We start from the raw sequence: 19,752 nt of genomic DNA on the forward strand, positions 1-19,752 counted from the left end.
AAATGCTGGCCACTATTGCCAGGTCCGAGAAACAGCGCCATGCCTGTATCCAATTCAGCATCTGCTTCCTTTGTTCTCTTATGTCTGTAAATGTGGCAGGCGCATGAAGATGGGGAAGTTATAACATACATGTGAATCCCATTGCTTAGCCTCTTGAAACTCCAAAGGTGTCCAACTTCTCTTCAGTGGCATGTACAAGGGATCCACTCTTTGAGGAGTTGGTGGCGCACACATATATTCATGGATATATTGTGGGATTCTGAGGTACTCTTTCCTCCAGTCTCTGGCTGTATGTGAAAATCTTCGAGATTGGTGTTTGCATCATCTGTGATAATTGTTGTATACCCCCCTCTTGTGTTGAGTGGACGAGCCTTCCTCCACCTATGGAAGCAATAACTGATCATAAATGTCACCATTCTTATTTCCAACAAATTGGCCAATTGTGGATTTGTTAACTTGGTGTGCTGTGCCGCCACGTTAGACCATAAAGTGCCCTCTCCAGCCAAAGGTAAGAGTTTTTCTAATTTCGGGTGAGGTGCTCGGAGAGGGTACAGTACATAGGGTTGCTTTGTCGATGTGACATATGAGTATGCTTCTGGTAAAATCCGCCAAGTTGGTTTAAATGGTGTTATTTGCATTAACACCTTGAACATAAGTTTTGGTCTTAGCAATGGATTCCTAGCTCTTATGAATCCTTCATACTTTGCACTAGACAAGGACTCCAGAATAGTATCATTAGTAAAAGATTCAATGGTGTCTTGTGGGAGAGCGTGACATACCTGCTGAGTGTGACATACCTCCTGAGTTTGCTCTGTGGGGGAGACGCATTAGGATATGGATTAAGGAATTTACTGATGACGACATTAGAATACACGGGACGGGGTAAGTAGGGTTAAATGATGAACTTGAAGTTTCTTCTTGACCATGGCCTGAACTTGGGGGTGGGTGGCCAGGTTTGTGTAGCTTCATAAAATCTTTTAGCTCAGTTATATCCTCAGGATTTATGTTAGGATACTCAATATTGTGTTGTATCAAAAGTATAAAGGACGTTAGTTAATATTGCTTCTAGATGCTTGTAGATATTATGATATAGTTTTAGAATACCAAAAGGATGATATAAAGAGGATTCAAATAGGTTTAAGTTCTGGTGAGTATTGTATACCTCTAGCCACCCATGGCTTATGATCCATTGATAACTTTGGGCTACAACCTCATAGTTGGCTGATGTGTCAGGAATATCATATGGAACAAACATGTTTAATTTCTCGACGATGTTGTCTAGGATTTCAGAGTTATAGAGCACCCGACACCAACTATGAAGGTTAAGCACAATTAGGTGCAAGGGATAAAAGTAGATATATTGGGGATTAATTAATACTATGTCCCCTCGAAACAATTCCCATGATGATAGTGGGATCAGCATCACGTTCGGTATTTTCATTAATGAGTGTTAGTTCTCCTAGGCTTAGGTTCTCAGACAGGTTTATATCATATTGAAGAAATTAGAGGGTTAGTGTAGACAAAAAGAGAGCAAGAGTTTGAGGAGGGGCCCGAGGAGTTACTGGCAAACTGACCTATCTCCGAGGCTTGCTCAAGGAGTAGCCGCATCTCATCTGTGGGTTCTTGTTGTTGACTTCGTTCTTGGATGGCCAGTGATGTTCCAATTCTTGGATGGCCAGTTGATGTTCCAATTCTTGGATGCATGAATTCTTGGTGGTGAGAAGGTTTGAAATGGCTATTTCTATGACCATCCTAGTAGCATCTAGCTCCTCAAAGTGCCTTGTTGCTTCTTCTTCTTGCGCTCGTCTGGCGGTAGCCTCTCTTCCCTGAGCCTCAGTGATCCTTTGAAGTCTTTCTACACCCAATTGTTGACTGTCTTATAGCTGTTGCGTGACTTGCATCATCGATTCTTGGTGTGTAATCATCATTCTTTGTATCTCAGCCTGATTGGTGCTGATGGTGTCATTAAGTGCTCTAATCTTCTCCGCATTTGCTTTGTTGTTCTGTTCTCTTTCTTGTTGCAAGTGGGTCACTCTGTTTTTTGCTTCTTTTAAAGTTAAGGATAGTGTCTAGGTTTGGCCTTGTAGCTCTTCTTCATTTGCTAGGAAAGTGTCCTTATGCTCCTATACAACCTTCCTTGGTTTGGAATCATCCTTAGCATTAGAAGATTGGTTTGAATTGTTCTTCTAGGTTGGAACTTATGTCCTTGATGGACAAAGGGTCTAGAACTGATAGATGCATTTATTCTAGACTTCTCCTCCTACCAATAATAAGCTAACAAGATCCTCGTAGAGGTAAGAGGGGCTTGCTACATTGCCTCTCAAAGAAAGCCAGAGGGATGTATTGAAACCTCGATAGATTTTGCAAAGAGTTAAGGGTGATATTAACCATTTCCTTGTCAAGAATGATTTCATTAATGTTGAGAAGATGTTCTCTTTAGTTCTACAACTTGGTTAAGTATTCATTCTTGGACCCCTTCTCCTGCATCTTTTCATTATCAAGCCACCTTTTGAGAAGAGCAACTTGGGCATCATTTTTAGCTTGATACATAGTCTTTAAAGCATCCTAAGCATGTTTAAAAGTTCTGCAAGAATGGATTTGTAAAATAATAGAGCTTTTGTTAGACAAAGAAATTAATACCAAATCTTGTGCTAGAATCCCATTTTCTTTGATCACCAATAATTTGAGGGGCATTTGTATGGGTCTGTTGGCCTTGACCTTGTTGAGGAGTAGTAGGAGCAATTATGCTAAGGCAAGGCTCGTTTATTACCACTAAGACAAGACCCCTTAAAAAGGACATTTATGACCATGAAGTAACTTGTCTTCTTTTAAAAGAAAACTAAACAAATCATTGGATGAATTGTTGGCTATACTTGACTCTATTGTTGAATCTGAGAAAGAGAGATGCTCTGAAAATAGCTTGAAATGAAGTCACTAAATATTGATGAGACTTTGTAGTTAAATTGGATGATTGAAGTCTCTAGAGTTGAATCAGACAATTAAAATTCTAGATTAGATGATTAAAGTCGACAGTTGTTAAATTAGATGATTGAAGTCCTAGAACAGAGAATCAAAGTCTTTAGAAGAATTAAGCGATTTAAGAAGTCAAATCACTTGATCAAAGAAGTAAAACCACTGAATCAAAAAAAGTAAATCGCTGATCTAAAAAGTGGAATTATCGATTGAGGAAATATTAAATTGTATGATTAAAAAATTTGAATTGGATGATTAAAGAAGTCAAATTGCCAATTGAACTAGTCTTGAATCACACGATTGAATTGTGCCAAATCTCCCAGTTGAATCGACCAATTGTAGAAGTTAGATCACTTATCAAACTAGACCTAGTCGATCGGTGATTGAATTAAGCCTGGTCGACGGATTGTAAAAGTTATCTGCCATGTGGTAGCCTCTCTGATAAATCAATGCCACATGATTGATGGAGTTAATGACAATCTCGACAAGACCGATGGAGCTATAGTGATGGTGATGGATGGTAACTGTTAGTGGGGAGACAGAGTCAGATGATGTTGTACAATGAATAAAGATGATTGCCTGGAGCAAGTTTGACAACAAGTCGCAGTTGAATTTGAGTCTAGATGTTGAACTTGTCTCTATGAACTAACTGTAGTTTATTGTTGGAGATATTGAAGAAGCTGCCTCCTTTACTACTAGAAGCAAAACTAGAGGCCAAAACCACATGTTCTTCACCAAATAGAATTGAGAGCTCTAAGACTACAAGAGAAGCTTTAATGAAAGCTTGTAAAAAAACCAAAAAGTGAATATGCTCTAGCACTTGGTGTTGATGCCTTAGCCATAGCCATGTCTACTTCTTTTTTCTTCTCCTTCTCTAGCCTTTTTCTACATATTGGCATGGCTTCCGACATAGCTATGCCTAACTCTTTCTTCTTCTCCTTCTCTAGCCTTTTTCTACATAATGGGATGGCTTTCAATAATAGTTGAATTTGCCTTTCTTCTCAGTCTTATCACCCCCTTCTCACCATCCTTGCCAAAAGAGTGGGGTGATTATGCCTTTGGCTTATAGCTCGTGAGAAAAGGATTTTCCTTTACCTCTTTGGCTGCAAATGGCTGATCTCCCGCGCACACACTAGTTCGGTCTTGCCAAGATTGCTCTTCTCATGAGAGCACTGCAACCAACTCATTGTAAAGGGCATTAGGGCTATGAGCCAAAGTATGGATGCAAAACCATGGTATGAATCCAATAAAGCTATGAGAACAGTAGACACCAACAACTGAATAGGCATCATTAATACATGCAAGCTGCTCCCTAAGATCTTTGATCCTTAAGAGGAACTTATCCATTAAATCTCTCTCATTCATATGGTCGGACTCTAACTGCTTTCGTAAATAGGCCACTTGTACCTAGTTACGCACATATGGTAAAGCACAACACAAGGGTATTCCAAGCCAACTTGGTAGTTTTACATGAGCAAATATAAGGAATAATGCTCCTTTTCACAGAAAGTGCCACCAATGCATGTGCCTCCTTGCCATCCCACCTAGTTTGTTCCACTGTAAGAGATATGGAGGCAGATGCCACAGTTATATCTGAGCTAGTATCACCATCTAAAGTACATGTACTATCTTATGCTGGTGGCGAGATAGGACATGCCTCAATGCTAATATAACAACATTCCAAAGCCCTTTGGCAACCAATATATAATACATCATGTAGGACCACAATGGGTAGTTGGTCCCGTTAAGCTTATCCTTAATGGAAAACATTCCAAATACATCACCGCTTACTATCATTTCAGCTTGTAAATAACAAATCTCTGACACAAAATGTAAAATTCCCAACTACCTATAGGTACTGTCGATGCCCACTAAATGTAACCACGATCGCTACCCCCAGTAGATCACTGATGACAAAGGAAACCTACGAAGTGTATGAAAAATGGCAAAGTGTGAACTATAGAAATGTTACTAGGGCAAGAATGTAGTTAAAGTGGAGAGACCAAGGTAGCAACACACACATAGATGCACTAAACAAGGATAGATAGAGGAAGCATAAAACTCAAAATAGATTGATGAGAATAAGTAAAGTACAAGTGAAGTGACATGATAAGATCACTCACACACTCATAATAAGAGTGTGTACATACACTTAGGGGAAAAAACCACCTAAGGAAAGAAAAAGTGGCCTGGCCAATTATTAGCCTATGTCCACACATCGCTACCATATAAATGGCTACATAGACTTCTTGTCTACTAAGAACAACCAAGAGATCTACCACCACTACACAAGAATCAATTGAAGTAGCACCAAGCACATCATCTTCTCTTCTACTACCACATCTATCATTAAACCTCAAACTGATTCTCCAGAGTCCTTGGATTGCTTTTATATTTATCTAAATCTAGGCTTAGATGATGACATTTCCAAGATAAGCAGGTGTAGGAGTAGGGATTAAAGAAACTAAGAGTATAGGATAAAGGGAGAACTTTAATGAGGCTTGTCAGCTCTACATAGTATAAAATGCAAAGACAATAAAGACAAGGGCGGAGAAGAAGACAAGCCATCTAGGGGCACCTCTGTAGTAGGTCAAGGTCACCTATACTTTATGCCTACTAACAACACTCCTAACCCATAAGATCTGCCGTCACTTCATAAAAACATTTTCTTCTTCTTCTTCTTCTTCTACTACTATCATTAATCTCAGACTGATTCTCCAAAGTCCTTAGAGTGCTTTTTTGATGTTTATCTAGATCTAGGCTTGGATGATGACACTACCAAGACAAACATATACAAGAACAATCCTTTGATGTTTATCCAGATCTATGCTTGGATGATGACACTTCTAAGACAAGCATGTGCAAGAACAGGGATCAAAGACATTAATCGTACAGGATGAAGAAGACATTCATTTCATTATCGACAACCTAATCTGTAAACCATGTGCAATTACCAATAGTGTTCACGTACTCTTGTTGTCTTCTCTTCGCCTTATATTGAAGAGTACAAGATGAAGAAGACCTTCATTTCAAAATTGGCAACCTAATTTGTAACCATGTGTAATTACCAATAGTGTTCACGTACTCTTCTCCTCGCCTTCATGTATGTTTGCATGATTGTTGGGATTGACTCTGAATTATTTTCTTACTTAGAGCTTCTCTTTTTCTTCTCTAGCTTGATAGAGTAGCAAAGTAAAGGATTGTTGAATCTTGCCTAGTGTTATGTATGCTTACATTATTGTTGGGATTGGCTCTGACTTTCTTCTTACTTAGAGCTTCTCTTTTCCTTCTCTAGCTTGGTAGAGCAACCAAGTAAAGGAATATTCTCTTACTTTCATCAAGGCGAAGGAAGTCATTATTCACTGGAATGGGATGAGTAACTTGTTGAAATATACAAGTGAATAGGGTGTGTGCGGGAACAAGCCCTTAGTAAGAGGCTGTAAAAGAGAATTTGTAAATGTGAGAGAAGCTCTGAAAAGGTGAGAAGTATCTACTGGGAGAGAATAAAGGGTAGCATGAGGAGATTTAGGAGGTGTGGAGATATTATGGGAAGAGGAGGAGAGAATCAAGCAAAAGAGGTGGAGTGAATCAAGGAGAAATCAGTGGGATTAGATGCTTGGATGTAAACCCTATAAATTGAGGCATTGGCCTAATGAGAACTTGCTGGTTTTTTATTATCCATGCCTACATTAAGCTATCAATTAATTGCTCACTAATCATATCTTAATTATTGTCTAATCACATCTTAATTATCATCTAATCTCTTTTCTAATGATGTTGATTCTAGCATTTGATCCACCATAGCTCATCACACTGCTGCAAATTTAACATGGTATCAGAGCCTAGCCTAGAATCCATCAATCTTATGAGCCTATTATCTTGCTAATTGTTGAAATTTGAGCATAATGATGAGCTATGGTGGATCAAACACTAGAATCAACATCATTAACAAAGTGATTAGCAAATAATTAAGATATAATTAGTGAATAATTGGTAAATAGATTAATGTAGGCATGGATACTCAAAAACCAACAAATTCTCATTAGGGCTATGCCTCAATTTATAGAGTTTACATCAAGCATCAAATCGGATTGATTTCTCCATGATTCACTCCCAGAATATCTCCACCTCTTGCCTGATTCTCTCCACCTCTTCTCTTTTCCCTGAATATCTCCCAGAATAACTCCACACTCCTAAATTCTCTCATGCTACCCTTTATTCTCTCCCAATAGATTCTTCTCACCTTTTCATAGATTCTTTCACATTTACTCAATCTCTTTTACAGCCTCTAACCAAGAGCTTGTTCCCACACACACCCTATTCACTTGTATTTTCAACACCTCCCCTCAAGTGAATACTCTCTAGTACACCTAGACCCTATACCAAGTTTGCCTCCCCTTACTTGGTAGTCCACGACTAGTGCCTACACCTCCCCTCAAGTTATCTTAGCACACATGAACCCTGTATCAAGTTTCTCTCTTACTTGACAGTCCGCGACCAATGCCTCAAGTCCCTAAACTCTATAGTCCTTGACACACTCTCTCTCTCTATGTGTCCAAGGCTACTATAAGTGCCCGCGACCTTGACTAAAGTGCTCACACATACATCTACCACGTGGCCTACATCATCGGTGGCTCAGAGGTGGTTTTACTTTGTTGGGGCAGGTTACATTGGGTTGTGGGGTCTCTCTCTCTCTCTGAGATTTTCACATGGCTCCTCACTCTTTGGAGCCTCACATCTTCTCTTGTCTTCAGTCTTCTTATCGTGGCGCGCGTCCATCTCTTCTTTCAGTCTTCTTGGGGCAACTTCTCTTCTCGTGTCCATGTCTTCCTTTAGATCTTCTTGGTGTGGATCTTCCTCTTGGAAAGAGATATTCTTCTTCTTTCATGGCTGGGGCCATGAACTTGTCCGTCAGGTCTTTTTGCTCCATGTGAGCAACATGTTTCAATGTTTTGCTGATAGTTCCTTTGGGTTTTTGATGATTATCTTGTGTCATTATGCAATGCAAACCCAAATTTATGCGGGAGGTCTTACCTCTTGCCTTATTCTGGACAAGGGCAATGTCTGTTCCCATTTTTACACTGATGCAATGTGCCCAATACATAATGCGTATAGCATTCATTCTCATGCACATTCCCAAATGCAACTCTGGCTGTGAATAATCTTGAATTTGAGTGAGATTTATAGGCATTAACCAAGGGTTAAATGCAAAATGATGATTATCACAATTTTATCAACACAATTTTACCAGAAATTACATTAAATCAAGGGTAACCAATTTGTACGGGATGGTTGGAGTATCAAACCAACTCCGATTTGCAATCTGAAGTTATAGGGATCTTAATCAGATACCTAATGGTTAATTTGAACCCTCAATTGCACCAAAATATAGTGATTAGCACTCATTAATCATTGATTAGCAAATTAATGCTCTGTTTTGTGTGTAGAAAACAGAGTATGCGGGGAGTCCAGATCTGGTACCTTAGGCTTCAAATGAGCTCAAATGCTTTCAAAGGCATCAATAGCAATGAGTCTAGTAGAGGATTAAGCCAAGAAACACAAGATTTGACCAGATATTGAAAGCTTAATCTCTGTTTTACCAAAGTCACCTGTAGATTTGATGAAGAGCTTGGATCTCAATGTAGACTTGATGAAATTGAATTCTGTCTTCACCAGCTTGTAGAGCATGCTTGAATACACCTTAGGCTAGGAGGAATTAGAAACATTTGATTTGACGAAGAAGAAATCTGCAGATTACTCAGAAAAAAAAAACGCACCGGCTAAAATCGTAAATTCTCCCTCCTTCGCTGGCAGTTTGCTGCGCCGTCTTGATGAGCTTGAAGCCAAGGATGTTGACTATGTTGGGCTAGAAGCACAAGACCTAATTTAGAGTGTACAAGCTGAATGGAGTCCTCCACTAGCTGGGGGTGAAGGGGAGAAGTGAAAACTAACTAAAATTTTGATTATTTGTTAATTATCTACTAATCCTAATTAATTAGATAATGGGCTCATAAACCTAATTGATTCTAGGCATGGGTCTGATACCATGTTGAAATTTGAGCATAATGATGAGCTATGGTGGATCAAACACTAGAATCAACATCATTAACAAAGTGATTAGTAAATAATGATATAATTAGTGAATAATTAGTAAATAGATTAATGTAGGCATGGATACTCAAAAACCAGCAAATTCTCATTAGGGCTATGCCTCAATTTATAGAGTTTACATCAAGCATCAAATCCAATTGATTTCTCCATGATTCACTCCCAGAATATCTCCACCTCTTGCCTGATTCTCTCCACCTCTTCTCTTTTCCCTAAATATCTCCCAGAATAACTCCACACTCCTAAATTCTCTCATGCTACCCTTTATTCTCTCCCAATAGATTCTTCTCACCTTTTCACAGGTTCTTTCACATTTACTCAATCTCTTTTACAGTCTCTAACCAAGAGCTTGTTCCCACATACACCCTATTCACTTGTATTTTCAACACTAATTACTTAGCTAATTAGGATTAGTAAATAATTAAGATTTTTATCTCTTTTTCAACGAGCTCTTTGCACCCCCAGCTAGTGGAGGGGCTTGATCTCCCTCCAGGATCAACATTAGGGAAAATCCTTCTAGGCAAACATAGCCACCTTCAGCCCATCAAATCGGCACGCCAAACTGCCAAGAGGAGTTGTTGAAATTCGTGAATCTGCAGGTGCCTTTTTTTCTGAAGAAATTGGAGTTCTTGACTGCACCAGATGAAATGGCTCTAATTCCTCTTAGCCCTAGGGGTTTTCAAGGGTGCTCTACAAGCTGGTGAAGACAGTTTTTGATTTGATCAAGTCTACAGTGAGATTCAAGCTCTTCATCAAATTTGCAGGTGACTTTGGTAAAACAAAGATTAAGCATTCAATGTTTGGTCAAATCTTGTGTTTCTTGGCTTAATCCTCTACTAGACTTATTGCTATTGATGGCCTTGAAAGGATTTGAGCTCATTGGAACTCTAAGGCCTCAGATCTGGACTCCCTGCATACTCTGTTTTCTGCACACAAAACAGAAGATTAATTTTCTAATCATTAATTAATTAATACTAATCACTATTTTTTGTGCGATTGAGGGTTCAAATTAACCATTGGGTATCTGATACAGATCCCTATAACTTCAGATTGCAATTCAGAGATGGTTTGATACTCCAACCATTCTGACAGATTTGTTACCCTTGGTTTAATGTAATTTTTGGTGAGTTTATGCTGATAAATCAGTTTGTAATCATCACTTAAACACCAAATTGAGTTATAAAAGGGTGGACACTGGCCTTGAATCTTGAAATTGGATCAAGAGGTAAACCCCCCTTCACATCATCATGAGTACGGCACAAGAGATAGCCAAATTTAATGGGGAGCAGTTTTACACATGGCAAACAAAAACCATGTATCTGCTCATGAGGAAAAATCTATGGGGGCTAGTTGAAGGAAGAGATGAATGCCCAGAGGTGAGAGGGGAAAATGAGTGGAAGAGCAGGAATGAGAAAGCATTAAGACTTATCGCACTCAGTTTAAATGATGAAATCATTCATCACATCACACAGGGATACAATGGGCAAAAGATGCATGGGATGAACTCAATAAATTATTTGGCACTCAAGCAAAAAATTTAAAGATAAATCTGTTAATGCAATTCTACAAACTGGATATGAAGGAAAGTGAACCTTTAATCACACATTTGAACAAATATAAAAGCATTAAGAAACAATTGTCAGCCATTGGCAAAAGGTGGAAGATGATGAGGCACTAGCACTGCTTCTGAAGAGTGTGGATAAAGGTGAATATGAAAACATTGTAGCAACATTAAAGAATGTACCTGAATTGAAGCTGCACGAGATAGAAGGAGATCTACTAGAGCAAGAGACCAGAAACAAAGAGAAGAAATGGCTGCTGGAGAAGAAAAAGCATTCTTCACCCGAGGAGGATTCTCTCAAGGACGAGGACGAGGAGGTAGAGTAGGAGGAAGGACCTTCACTTGCCACAACTGTGGGAAGCCAGGACTCATGGCAAGAGACTGCTATAGCAAACCCAGTGGAGAAGGAACGACATTAGTAAACTTCATGGAGGCTCCTAAGGAAGTGGAGTCAGATCATCTTTTCTAAGAGAGAGAGAGAGAGAGAGAGAGAGAGAGAGAGAGAGAGAGAGAGAGAGAGAGAGAGAAACCCCACAACCCAACACACACACACACACACAAGGTTTAGTAATATAGATAAGATCATTCCTCAATATGCCCAAGAGCTGGGCTATAAATACCCAAATCCTCTATGATCCTTTGCACTCCCATAAGATTGTCTTGGATGGAGTTGAGCATGTAAGGCAGAGAGGGATACACGCCAAAAGAAGTGACGCCTATAGATTGCCATGGAGCTTCAAGAAATTTGTCAAGCTAGGAAACATTATTGCCACATGTGCTTTGTGGAGACTCTATGTGTACTACATTGGCTTGTTAGGCATGTTAGTTGTGAGAGGTCACCTAATGTTGCCTTTGAGATTCGACACTAGGGAAAGACGCCATGGGGAACAAAGTTATACCTTTAGTTGCACGACCTACATACAATGCACCCATCTTGTTTTCATGCTTCTCTCTTTGTTTGCTAAAGCTTCACATGTCGCCTTATTTGTTAATGTCATTACTCAGCCTCCTAAGGAAGCTTTTTAGCCTTGTGCCACTTGAAGGCTTGTCAACTTCCTACAAAATATGCTACTCAAAGATGTGAGCTTAGTTATAGATGTGGCTATGTGCTGCTTTAAGCTACTGCCTCTCTCTTTCCCTCTTTATCTATACTGATGAGAGTAAGTGTTATCTATTTATTACTACTTATATTCAAGCTATTGGAGTTGTTACAACTTGATTTGATGGCCCCAAAGTAACCAATTTTGTAGGTGATGCTTGTAGTGAAGGTGACAATGCTATTACCATAGAGATGGACTCTCTCTCTCTCTCTCTCTCTCTCTCTCTCTCTCTCTCTAAGCATAGAGAAATTTCTTGTTCTTTATCCAATCTACTTTCTCACACAAAGTAAGTAGATATCACACTAAGCTCTCTACAATAGGATGAAGATTAATTAACCCTAAATGAAAATCACAACCCAAAACACTAAATCCTGAGAACCAACCCTAGGGGGCTCTGATACCATGTGAGAGTTCTAGGAACCTCACCAACAAGAAATAAAATTCATGATTACAGGATCAAGATAATTATATTTGAATTGGGATAAGATAATGGGGCTCTTATACCATGTGAGAATTCTAGGAACCTAAAAGGCTCACAACAAGAAATAAAATTCAGATTGCACGATCAAGATAATTATATTTGAGTTATAATAAAATAAAAAATGGTACAATATTGAAGATAATAACTCATTGCATTAATCAAACTCTAATTATATTACAAATCATTCTTTAGGAGAGAATCTAATTACATCATAATATACCTCTTAAGGAGCATTTATGTGAGAATCCAATTACATCATAATATTTAAGGAGCTACCAATTCACAAGATACATAGGTGCAAATCATGTGTGATATAAATGCACACACTATTCATGTGTAATACAAACAATACATTTGAGCTCCATATGAACCATGTGACTACATGTTAGCAATGTGTCTTACATGTGAGCTCCATATAAACCATGTGACTACATGTAAACCATGTGTCTTACATGTGACTCCATATAAACCATGTGACTACATGTAAACCATGTGTCTTACATGTGACTCCATATAAACCATGTGACTACATGTAAACCATGTGTCTTACATGTGAGCTCCATACAAACCATGTGTCTTACATGGTTTACATGTGACTACATGTAAACCATGTGTCTTACATGTGAGCTCCATACAAACCATGTGTCTTACATGGTTTACATGTGACCACATGTAAACCATGTGTCTTACATGGTTTACATGTGTCTTACATGGTTTACATGTGACTACATGTAAACCATGTTTCTTACACACACATGGATTCTGAAAATTTGACCTTAGTACCAATTGACCTTAGGAAAATATCTCCACTCCTAGACCTCAAGTTTATGCTTTCTCTTTGTCTAAACTAGGATTCAAGATCACACTCTTCAACAAGCCCGAGAGTATCGACTATAACTTTGTTGGGTGGTGACATTCTTTGACTAGCTAGCTACTTTGCAACTTAGCTTGGGGGCATAGAGAACATAATTGGGATATAGAGGGATCTTGACTTTGAGAGGTTGGCAAACAAGGTCTCCCATTTTGCACACATTTCAACAAACTGAAGAGTAGATAACTACCCACTATTAATTTGATAATGACATTATTTGACCAACTAGATCCTTGTGGCTTAGGGGCATATAGCACATAGTTGGGAGAGAGAGGGACCTTGAATTCAAGGTTATTAAACAAGGTCTCCCATTTTTGCTAAAGATGAAGGAGTGGAGGCTAGCTTAGAAGTGGTGGCTACAAGTGGGGTAGTAGTCTTGAGGTCCTAAAGTAGGGGCTAGCTTAGAAGTGGTGGCTACAATTGGGGTAGAAGTCTTGAGGTGCTAAAGTGGGTTCAAGGATTTGCTCCGAGGGTGAGGCAACTAAGTTCTTGGAGTGCATCTCTACTACAAGCTTGCTCCACCACTGTAGCATTCATAGGGGGATGTAGGGGGCACCAAAGAAGGATGATGCACTCCTTGTGATCTGGTCACTACAACCACCTCAGGATCTAGCAATTTTGGGATAACTACATCCACAAAGTTGATAATGAGTGATGGAGATCTAGGGGGCAGTAAAGAAGGATGATGCACTCCTTGTGATTTGGTCATCCACCACCTGAGGAACTAGCAATTTTGAGATAACTACTTCCACAAAGTTGATAATGAGTGATGGGGAGGAGAAATCCTGGGTGAAGTGATCTCTCCTTTCCAGACATTACAAGAAAGGGAGGAGAACCTTCATGAAATGACATTGCAAGCAGGGTAGAAAACCTTCATGAAATGTGCAACCATGGTAGGAGACCCTTATTGGTTTTAAAAGTGGTTGCTACCCTTGCACAGCAGAAGCAAATCATGGGTCAAACAAATGCCTAGGGCTGTGATTGGTGTCTTAGGGCACCCATGTGCTGGAGTTGCTACATAAGTTGTGGGTGTTGGAGTTGCTACATAAGTGGTGGGAGCTGATGGTGTTGAGGAGACTGGGGTAGAGCTATAGCAACGTACATCACTAGAGCAGGGAAAAGTGGTTAGGGGGGTAGGATAAGTGGCCTAGGGGTATTGGTATATAGAGGGGGTGGCCGCTGAATACAGAGCTTGAGTAGCTAGTAGGTACACTCCAAGACGAGCAGTAGCATATGTATGTAGACATAGGTTGGTGGTGGGGGAGGAGCCACATAAGGTGACGAGGCTTTGGTAAGGGGCATGTAAGTGGGTGCCAATGTGGAATGGTGTAGGTGGGGGTGGTGAGGGTGGTAGAAGATATCTAGGTGGGGGCAGTAGGCGTTGCCATAAACCCTTCCGCAAATGGGTTGGTGGAGCCCTGTTGGAGTTGTTGGGTACACCAGCCGAATGCTCTTGAGATAGTAGCAATATTTGTCTTTGTGCCCCCTTTTCTCACAAATGGAGCAATATTTCTTAAAGGGACATAGGTGACCTTGGAGGTGGAAAATTGTGCTCCATGGGCCTTACCTTAGGGTCCTTTGCCTTTAGCTCCTCTATCTCCCATTATAATTGGGTGACCAATGCATATTGCTCGTGTTGGAACCTCCTTATGTCTTCTAGCTCTTTTATGAGCTTTTCTAGTTCATCGAGGGGAGGGAAAGCCAAAGTGGAAGTGACCACAGTTGGAAGATGGCGAGGACGATGAAGACAACCTTGGGATTATCAATGGTCATGTAGCGCTACACTCACTCATCGACTAACATTGTCTAATTGAGTAGCCTTTTCTTGGAACTCTTGAAGGGTTCCTGAGGGAGGGAAGGTCTCCCTCATCTTCTCTTGAGAGTTTGTGCTAGGGGCACGAAGCACCCATTGCTACAATATGTAATCTCTTGGGTCCTAGGGTAGCCTTGCCACTAGCACCTTTGCCTCGTTAACAAGCACCTTTGCCCTGGTGGGCTACCATCTCACGTGCCTTCATGGTTAGACTATTAAGTTGTGATAAGGTCATAATAGTTGCTCGCCCAAAAGGTAGCCAACTTAATCTCGTAGTAGGGAAGTGGTTGGCTACAAACTACTTGCTCTCTATTCAAGGATTGTGGGGAATAACACTAGTTAAGTCTCATCTCTATTTAGCCCGCCGTGTGGGAATCATAAACTATCAGGAAGCATCAAACATGGTCTTCATTGTCTTTTAGTGACAATCACATTTACCTGGATTAACACCACGGTGGCAAGAGGATATGGTGGAGGGGCCATTGCAATACCAAAGGAGTAGTGGTGGGTACTGTAGGAAGAGTGAGAGAGTGGGGGAGGGACTAAGCCTTTGCTTCACATGTATGGCTAGACCTCAAAGGAGATGGAAGGTTTTATCAAACAACCTAGTTTTATGTGGCGTCAAGCATTTCTGCATTGGACCACACCACCTACGTAAACGTGACATCTAGCACATAAGGACCACTTGAGAAGCATGCACTCCACATGAGAAGGTTAACCTCTTGAGCTTTGCTTGAGCTTGGTAGTTTGGTAAGTCTTATAACACCTTGTGTATTTTCATTCCACACGGCTTGCTAGTGTTTGTAGTCATGAAATAGATAGACCTTGGCCTAATGGTGCTCTTACTTTTTCACTTTCCTTGAAGAAGGAGAAGATGTGCATACATGTTATGTACAGAGAGAGAGAGAGAGAGAGAGAGAGAGAGAGAGAGAGAGAGAGAGAGAGAGAGAGAGAGAGAGAGAGAGAGAGAGAGAGAGAGAGAGAGAGAGAGCGTTACCCTTACAATCATTGGGTGGAGACGTATTCAACATGGTTGCATGTTTTGAGATGTACAATTTCTTGGATGGGGTTAAGTAGGCACAATCAAGTCCTTATTAATCTAAGGATCAACATAGTGCAAAATTTATGCATACACACGGTGATGCCTTTTGGGTTGTGTAAGCCCTGATAATGCTCCTGCCACCTTCCAAAGGTTGAAGAAGCATAAAGATTAAAGAAGTAAGTAACTACAAAAGTTATTGGAGATCATCATTGATGACTTATGTGCACACTCAAAGTGGTTAGGGTACATGGAGAGGCTAAAAAAAGTGCCATAGTAATTGAGGTGCTATCGAACTTATCTTAACCCTTCACACTACACCCACAACTTTGCCACATCATCACACTACACCCACACCCACACCCACACCCACACCCACACACATGCCATGTTGTCCTATCATGCCCATTTTTCACACACCTTTCACATACATGTAATAAGTGGTCACATGGGTCGAACACGACGGCTTTTCTTATGGCATAGCCATGTGGTCACATGGGTCAAACACGATAGCTTTTCTTACTTATGTCATAGCCATGACTCTCCAAGAAGACATGAGAACTTGTGCAAAAAGATTGATTATTCATTGGCATGTCTAGGTAAGCAAGCAGTTCAAGAGTGAACCACTAGGAGTATGAATAAATATGGTCAATGAATTATTATCAGTGAATTCACTTAAGCGCAACTCTTTTAGGTACGGGAAGAACATGACACCTTAGCCTTAGTCCAAGCTTCACCACAACCATATACTTACTCATGTGGCAAACCTTGAGAAAGACAGGAGCGAGGTAACAAAGCCTATTGATGCCTACTATTGAAGTCATGGAAGCCTTGCATTAGCGTGTTCAAAGTAAGATCAGAGGGGTACCAAGCCTCTACTTGGATGAATATAATCAGGCATCTAAAAGCCTACTTTAGCATTAGCGTGTCCAAAGTAAGATCAGAGGGGTACCAAGCCTCTACTTGGATGAATAATTAGGCATATCTATAATTAGCGTGTCCAAAGTAAGATCCGAGGGGCCAAGCCTCTACTTGGATGAATAATCAGGCATATCTATAAGCCTACTTACAAAGGTAAAATGTAGTGCGGTGCCCATTAATTATGGTGTGAACGCCCAAGAACCCGGCCCAACTGTAATACGTCTCTCATTTCCTCACTCCTTCCATCACCTTTTGTCGCTTGCAGACATTCACGAGTTATTTGTTGATCGCCCTCGTCTTCTGCCGGAAACCCCCATTCTCGTATTCAGCAGCTACCATACCATGTATGCTACAGGGCACCCTCTCTGCTGCAGGCATCTTCCTTGCCTCGATTTAGCTATCATTTCTGTAAAGACAGGGCCATTCAAGGGCTCACGATTAGGTCACGAATTCAAAAGAGCTTCCTCGCAGAGGTTTACTTTGAGCAGCCATGGAAGAATCAAGCACAAAAGGCTAAGCTTGAATAGAGAGATCTTGGCTACAGTTGCTCCTTCATCTCCATCCATCGAAGATTCAGAGACAGAAAACCCTAGCATGGTTTATTCAGAAGAAAGCCTTAAAAATGGTGGGATCTCTGCAGAGGGAACCCATAAAAATGGCCTGATATCTGAGGAAGAAGAAGATGATGGCCATGGCAAGAGCAGCAAGAAGTTTGTGTGGAAGGACCATTGGTACCCTGTTTCTCTTATTGAAGACCTGGATGCCCGAACACCCACTGCTATACAGCTTCTTGGAATCGAACTCGTGCTATGGCGGGATCTTGAAGGCAACTGGAAAGCTTTTCTTGACAAATGCCCCCATAGACTCGCACCCCTCTCTGTAAGATCTCCTTTTCTCAAATATTCAAATGAAGCCTTCATAATTTCAAGCCAGAAAAAAGATTTTTCTGATTCCATTTATACATGATAAAATTCGTTGTCTTATCATGAAGCAGTGACTATGCATCGAACTAAGTGCACCCAGAGAATAGGCATAAGTGCTGAGAGAGAGAGAGAGAGAGAGAGAGAGAGAGAGAGAGAGAGAAGAAAGTTATATTAAACGTCTTCAAAAGACCCGGTGGGTCTATGAGACCGAAAGTGATACATGTCTTATCATGGTACAAAAGAAAACAAAGACTAGAGCTATGAGCTAGGAATGTCAAATCTGAGCCACATGATAAAAAGTGGGACCATCATCATCATACAACCTATGGAGCTAATCCCCCGGTAGGAGGAGGGGGCCATCAAGGATATCGAGCATGTAGAAGGCCCTGCAGATCTCTTGGGTGTGGGAAGGTGGCTCCGTGCCTCCAAGATCTCCTCAAGTCGGGGCTGATGTGTGTGTTGCTGGCGAGGTTCAAGGAGTTTGGGACGTCGGGCTTGCTTTAGTGCTGTGGCCCGGTCTAGAGTCACACCAGAGTGGGGTTTGGCAAGGGGTTGGCCACTCGAGAATGTGTGGCTTGATGAGGCTGTGGGTATATCATCCATGGCTGGTGTGGATGGTAGGAAGAACTGAGTGAAGGTAGCCTAGGGCTGGGGTGCATGTCTCCAAGAGGTATGGACTCCCTAATCAGGGAATCTCTGTGGCGATAAAGCTCTAGTAGGAAGAGGCCCAAGCACCGTCAAGGTAATCCATGATCCTAGATAAGGGTCCAAACCCCTCTCTCAAGAGACAATGGAACCTCCCTCGAATCTCACAATATACGGTGCACTTGCATATGAAGTGCTCCTGTGACTTGACCTCCAGCTAGCACATAGTGCATATCCTCTCCTCATGGGGTATCTGCATGGGTCAACCCCTCTAGGCTGAAATGACAGCTTTGATGCAAAGTCATCACCTTTCTATTGTGAAAAGACAAGACTTTTGCAAAGGCCCATATTATACGTAATGTTTTTTAAAACGTTAAGGTTTTAACACCTTGACATAAAAAAAAGGCTTTAAGCCTTATAACATCAAAAGGCTTTGAAGCCTTTGCCGTTTCGTACGGGCAGCCACCATGAATCAGCCGCTTGCCAATCAGCAAAAGAAAAAGAAAAAGAAAAACAAAAACAAAAGAAGAAGACATCCCGACCAGCCGACTAGTGTGTAAACAAAAAAAAAAAACAAAGAGAACCGGCCAGCCTCATGACACCAACAAACACGCACCCCCAAAAAAAAACCGGTACTTCTATGTGAAGGAAGAATCGGCTGCCCCTCACTCTGCAATGTTCATGACAATTCAGCCATGCCCTCTTCCTTTGCAGCACATATGATGGGCTCTTTTCTACATAACTCATCAACTTCATCACTCACAGCTCGGCTTGGTGCCCGCCATATCAACACTCAGCCGGTTTTTGTCACAATTCAGCTGGCTGCCCCGGACAATCTTCATCAAAATTTCACATGTTTCAACAACAAATTTCAGTGATGGTAATGGAAGTGCACATCAAATTTCCAACTTCCCAATCCATGTGTCACATGCATGCCCGTGCCATGGCTAATCTTCGGCATGAACAGCATAATCCCTTATTAGGATAAGCAGATAGGACAGCATTTAGGTCATCTTCAGTGTCATCAGCAGTAGCATTATCATCAATATCATCCTCAACATCAAAATCAGCACTACCATCATCAATAAGATCATCATCATCATCACCATCATCATCATCATCATCATCATCATTATCAGCATAAGCATCATCATCATTAGCCTAAGCATCATCATGGAGGGTTTAGGGAACCAGTCGGCAGCCAGCCCAGGACCCTAGCAGCAGGCGGGGCAACACCTAATTGAAGGCCAGCAGTGTGTGGGCAAGCACTAAGTAAAGTGCAGAAGTTTTATGATTTTATGCATGAATATTTGTCCA

General features: G+C 40.9%; 1 protein-coding gene across 1 annotated transcript in view; it reads left to right on the forward strand.

The window, feature by feature from the left end:
- Positions 1-17,103: 17,103 nt before the first annotated feature.
- Positions 17,104-19,752, forward strand: part of LOC147615737 (pheophorbide a oxygenase, chloroplastic-like) — a 41,361-nt gene continuing 38,712 nt past the window's right edge. The window contains exon 1 of the mRNA XM_086778320.1: positions 17,104-17,746. Coding sequence (XP_086634446.1) covers positions 17,210-17,746 — 537 coding nt within the window. The 5' untranslated portion in view covers positions 17,104-17,209. The remainder of the gene's footprint in view (positions 17,747-19,752) is intronic.

The sequence above is a fragment of the Cibotium barometz genome, chromosome 39 (genome assembly GCF_041138505.1).
Source record: "Cibotium barometz isolate CiBa-2024 chromosome 39, ASM4113850v1, whole genome shotgun sequence".
Lineage (NCBI taxonomy): Eukaryota > Viridiplantae > Streptophyta > Polypodiopsida > Cyatheales > Cibotiaceae > Cibotium > Cibotium barometz.